A 6000-nucleotide genomic window follows, 5' to 3' on the forward strand; every position below is an offset into this window, starting at 1 on the left:
AGGAAATTTATGAAAATGACCACATCATTGATATTCATGTCAACACCGAAGTGTTGACTACTTGGCTGGTGATACCCTCGGGAACAAAACATCCACCAGCAGTGGCATCGAACCATTGACGTAAAAGAATTATTTTTCTCTAAAATTTGACTGTTTACTGATGTTAACGTATACCTCACTTGGAAGTATATTCTCTATATATTAAAACAAATTGTAGATTAAAGCCGTTGTGGATTAAATTATATTTTGACAAAAGATTCAAAATCATCCAAAACAAAATATTTGTATTTATAAAACGAACATTTAATTAATTAAAAAGATAAGAAAATGTTTAATATTTCATTGTGTGGAAATGTAGTGTAAAAATTTGGAAAAAGGATCATCAAAAGCACATTATGTATCTTAAACATCCAAATATTTGTTTTACACTTAAAAAAATATATTCCACTAATTTCAAATATTATTTTTTTCAAACAAAAGCGACAGAAATAACATGTTAAATATAGTTATACTATAGATAACAAAATCTATTGAACTTTGCAATTCTATGAAAATTATATAAAAGCAAGGTGTATATAAATTAAAGCAGGAGTTCATCTTTTTTTTTTTTTTGTAAAAGTGTTATATTAAAACTTTATTCAATTTTTAATTGTATATATTAAACATATGAAATTTTTTTACCACATTGTCAAATGATAAAGTACACGAATGTCTACTTTTTTGATATTTCATGCAGAAATATTTATTTATTTTTCTTCCAATTAGATGTATTTCTCTTCAGATAAGACAATGTGTATTATATTTGAGCGGTAAATTGAATATACATAAAATTTTGTACATGTAATAATAATAATTTTGGTTTGAAACAATTTTTAAGAGTATAGAAACAATATGAAGAGAAATGATATATTCTCGGTTATTACATTTGTATTATATATTATTTTACAAATCTTTGCCATTAGAATATATTTAAAAATCTAGTTACAATGTTTTATTGGTGACTTAATTAAAACAAGTTTTCTAAAGGATCGATAAGTTTACCCGGATTGTTATTAAATTTACGGACTCGGTATAAAACAATATTTCTGTAAAAATGAGGATGTGCTTTCCCGTTTTCTACGGTACATTACACTTTAAAAACAAATCTTCATGTCTTTGGTAGAATTTAATAAATGTTTTTAAGTAATTCGTGGAACGAAATCCCAAATTTTTGAAAATAATTAATGTAAACGAAAAGTCGTGTCTTTTGTCGTAAATTTTATTGTGGAGATTCCTGTGTAAACCTGAAATCTAAATCTAGGATTTGACAATTAAGACTTTTTGTTTTATTTATTTTGACAGTATGTCTAATATTTAACCAAAACAAATGTCAGAAAGATAACGATATAAATATTGTTAAATTCGTTAATAAAATGCAATTTAGACGGGTCTTTCGTTAAAGGTTCGCAATGCATGCCCGTATGAATACCTACAGATTGTTCAACTTACAACAACTTTAGTACCAAAAAGTACATAAATTGAAAATTATCAGATTCCATCATCCCATCACACATCCAAAAAATATATTTAGCATTTACTACTTTCTGACTAAAAAGATGGCTTTAAATGATCTGCAGCAAATATATTTGCATTCAGATTTACCAAACAATCATTCAATTAAACAGGGAAAAATGCTCTGAAGAATTGGGTGGAATTGTAGTATAATGATGAAAAGTAAAATCTGCCAACCGAATCAAAATTACCATCAAAAGCAGGTAATTTATCGAAAATAGCAAAAGTAGTGGATACACTTCAAAAATGGTTAATTCAAACTTCTTTTAAATATTTAATTACAAAAGTATAAAGAGTAAATGATCAATTGTAAAATAAACTGAAATATTAGTTGATGAACACTCGCTAGAGATGAAACGATATTTTACTGTTTTGTGTAGTTTTAGTAATCATAGCAGGGACTTTCAATTGTCCAGAAGAGGCCTTAATGTTATAATTTGTTTGTTAACTATAGGACTGGTTTTTTTTTCATTTAAAACAAACAAATCACTATTTTTCATATTTTGACTGATTTAACAATATAAAGTATTTGTTGCAATCGTATCAATTTTTCAACTTTTTGAATTTTTTTTAAAATTATATACTTTTCATATTCTTTTTCTTGTAGCAAGAAGACAAGTTCGGTAATTCTATTTTTCTATTTTTAATAATTATTTTCTCTAATCATATCAATCAAAACCTTCTTTTTAAAATTCTATTTCATAGATTTCTTTGTCTTCACAAATAATGTCGTTTTTCCGGAACAATTTATAAGCAAGTGATTCGACAATTTTGCAATGTTTTATTGCTTGAAAAATAGCACGGTGGTCTATATTTTTTATTTTATGTTTGAAAAAAAACACGGTAAAATTGACATTTTTCAATGTAGTAAAAAAAATTCTATGAGGAATATATACGAAGATCAACTTCAAACTATCATTTGTCTATATCGTTGACATGCCATTTACTTCTTAAGCAACAAATTTCAAATACATCATTCATAATTTTATCATTAAAAATATGTCAAGTAGATATTGTACATTTGCCGTGTAAGATACTTATGCCTTATTAAATATCTTTTTCAATTTAACATCCCCCAACTATGTCTAAACATAGTTTTGTTTTTTAGCATCAAAACTGTCTCAATGTTAATCATAATAAGAACGGTTTACCTTTCAAAATCTCTGTGCATGTCATCTTTCTTTAGGAATATGTTTAAGTATATGCTATTGCGATGTAGTAGATTTTACGAAATTTGTTTTGGAAATAAAACATACTTATATGTAATCTATTTATAAAAAGGTCAAATTATGTATGTTATTGTTTTATATGAAATTTGTGGTAAAACCGGTTTTCAATCTAAATCACTCAGAATTATAAGGACGGTTATATTAATATTTGACATATTTATTACATTCAACATATTAAAACTCTGTAATTTAGATGTATTGATAAGAAAGAAAAAACATTTTGTAATTTCGTTAATTGATATACAGATTACTAAGGCTTTTCTTCCTCAGGAATAGATTACCTTAGCTGTATTTGACAATAATTTTAGGATTTTTTGGTCCTCAATGCTCTTCAACTTCGTACTTTATTTTGCCTTCTTAAAATTTCGTTATTCGAGCACCCTCGATGTAATGACAGATGAACAATTTCTTTGTTTAATATCATGGAACCAAACGAAAATAAACATATTGTAAACTAACTGAGTAAAAGATAAGCAAATGAGATAATTAATTATGACATGCATCATAAAAATAGTAATCAAATACTTATGGAAGTATTATGAATATGCATGACTTTGATAAATATAGATATGGAATTTTTTAAATTCAAACGAACAGTTGTTTATAATTGTTACTTTTCAAGGTAAGTGTTTGTTCTTTAAGCATACATATATGTATTGTAAATACCATAAAATAAGTTAAAAAGCTGAAGTCAAAACTATCAATTATTTTGTGTTTTACCTTTCTTTTTTGTCCACTAATATGTTGTTATGGATGCAAATATGTACCCTTTCCTTTCTCCGAAGAGACAAATTGAAAGAGAGACTTTATACATAGCTATTCTGTTATTATTAGCAATCTATCCTAGAGAATTGTGATTAGACAACAGATAATGCAACTATCTTGAAATTTGATGGTCTTTTCTTCGGAAAATTCTCGGTTTTATACATACAGCTGATTTCTTTTGATTTTCGACGCTATACTCTTAAACCTACACATTTACCAAAGCAAACGAAATGGTATGATTTACTTATCTCAATCGTGATATTGGTCGCAATCGTCATTTGGCGACTTCATATTGGTAAAACTGAAAACGTACATTTGTGTTGCTCTATGGAATAACTGTAAATGCGATTCACTGACGTTTTTGTAACTGGTCACGAACAAAAGGACTGTTTCATAAAATCAATCAAAGACCATTGCGTTGCATCTGAAATCATAATTTCCCAGTCATTGATTCAATGATGTATTAAATACTCGTTAATATTTGGCTTTACTTTATTTTGTTTTTTTTTAATGATGAATGTATTATGAATTACGAATAAGTATATGAATAGCATTTCTTTAATTTAAAGGAAGATTCAATAAAAGAAAAGAAGATCATATCTTTTGTCTTATTTTAAGTATTTGTTTGATTATTGTAATAATATGTTTTGGATCAAGGGTTCAATCTGTACGGGTGTATATCATGATAAAACATTTCTCATCACAAGTAAATAAAAGGAAACATAATTCTAAAAGTTTTACTGTTAATTTTAAAATATCCAAAGTTTTGTTCAGATGTTTCCGATTTTGAAAAGACTTAACATTTCCGTTTTTTTTTTCTATATAAAATCAACTAGTTTCCTTCTAAAGACTATGCGTTTAAAGATACCTTTGCAAATTCTTACCTAATAACATATGAGAACGAGGTTAATCTTAAGAGTAGTTGACTTTGAACGTTCGCCAATCATACTTTAATTAATCATCTCCTCTACCAAGAGATTCAATGGTCATTTAAAAGGATACCTTATTAAATTTCAAAATGGTAAAAAGAACATGTACACTTAAGCATGTATATCCTTCTGATAGTGACTCAGCGGCACTTGATATTTTGGTGACCAGGTGATGTTTGTCAGCTGATTAAACAATTTGCTCCACCCACACTTAAAACTCTTAATACAGGATTGTGAAGAAATTTTTTTTATACAACAATTAACACCTGGATTATTACTAGCAATTTGTAATAGATGAAAGTAAAGTTATGTTTTTTTTCAATATTGTTGTATAATAACTAGACTTTAATCATGGATATTTGTTTGAGTGTTACTGTGGATTCATAATTCTTGGTTTGATACCAATTTTCTTGGGTTGCGAAATACATTTTTAAATAGGCTTTGAATACAGAGATTGTAAAAAACACGAAATAAAATATCCGCAATAAGCTTTCAGCAATCCAGAAAAATTGATACCCACGAAAATTAATAAATCCACAGTACATATGGCGTATTGTTAATCATAGGTAACGCGATTAAGTCTTGGGAAACTATAATCTAGCTTATTTACAGTATATATTTTTTTTAAATCAAAACATTTCTATTCATGTGTACATTTTTGTTAGAAACGAATTATTTTGTAACTTGAATTTAAGCAGCCACATGTTATTAATTGTTCTTGTGGTTCTTATGAATTTGTTTCTTTGTTGTCCCTTTTCTTTAGTTTTTTTCGTTTATTTTATTTTGTACGTTATTTTGCACTTTTTTTCTATAAAAAAATAAAAGGGCGAACGTACCCTGGGCAAACAGGTACATACTAGGGCGAACGTGAATCAGGGAGAATGGACCCAGATTCCTTTTCTTATATAGGAATATGTATTTGGCATACACAATTTAAACTGCGGGCTACAGCTGCCAGTCTTCAGTTCAATCCCTATCCATCCCACCCATAGGTTTAATACATAGTTGTTCCCTTTCATTTCACTTTTTTTTATAGTATTTAAACGTATTTACAAAAAAACATTGTAATTACCTAGTGCTAATTTTGAATTGATGTCAAATGTTCCGTTGTTTCTCTTTCCTGTTTTAACGTCGTTTAATGAACTACACACACTGTTCTGACACCGTATAAAAAGTATGCTGCCTAAGCCATATCGTCTCTCACTCTCAATGTCGGTCAGGTGTAGTCGAGCATCACATGAGGTGCAAAACATCTGTTGGGCTAAGGCTTGAAGCTCGACTACCCGTCTACCTGTCTTCCAGTCATCATTTAGAGATGGGTCAATGGTACAGCTTGCACCAAGTTCAAGATCTGAGTCTGAGAAAACTGGATAGGTGTTGGCATGCACGTAGTTGTGATCTTCTGTACATGTAATGGGCTCATCAACAGGATGACTTACTGATATATTTCTTTTGGACTCTTGAGCTTTGAATTGCTTAACAAATGACTTTTTCGATTGAAATTTTCCTGTTTTACTTCTCAACAT

At 28.4% G+C, this 6000-nt stretch overlaps 1 protein-coding gene across 1 annotated transcript in view; it reads right to left on the minus strand.

Moving 5' to 3' along the window:
- LOC139504263 (fibrinogen-like protein 1) overlaps positions 1-6000 on the minus strand; it is a 36408-nt gene extending 30408 nt beyond the window's left edge. Inside the window, exon 1 of the mRNA XM_071294330.1 lies at positions 5547-6000. Coding sequence (XP_071150431.1) covers positions 5547-6000 — 454 coding nt within the window. The remainder of the gene's footprint in view (positions 1-5546) is intronic.

Source organism: Mytilus edulis, chromosome 14 (genome assembly GCF_963676685.1).
Source record: "Mytilus edulis chromosome 14, xbMytEdul2.2, whole genome shotgun sequence".
In the NCBI taxonomy this organism is placed as follows: Eukaryota; Metazoa; Mollusca; class Bivalvia; order Mytilida; family Mytilidae; genus Mytilus; species Mytilus edulis.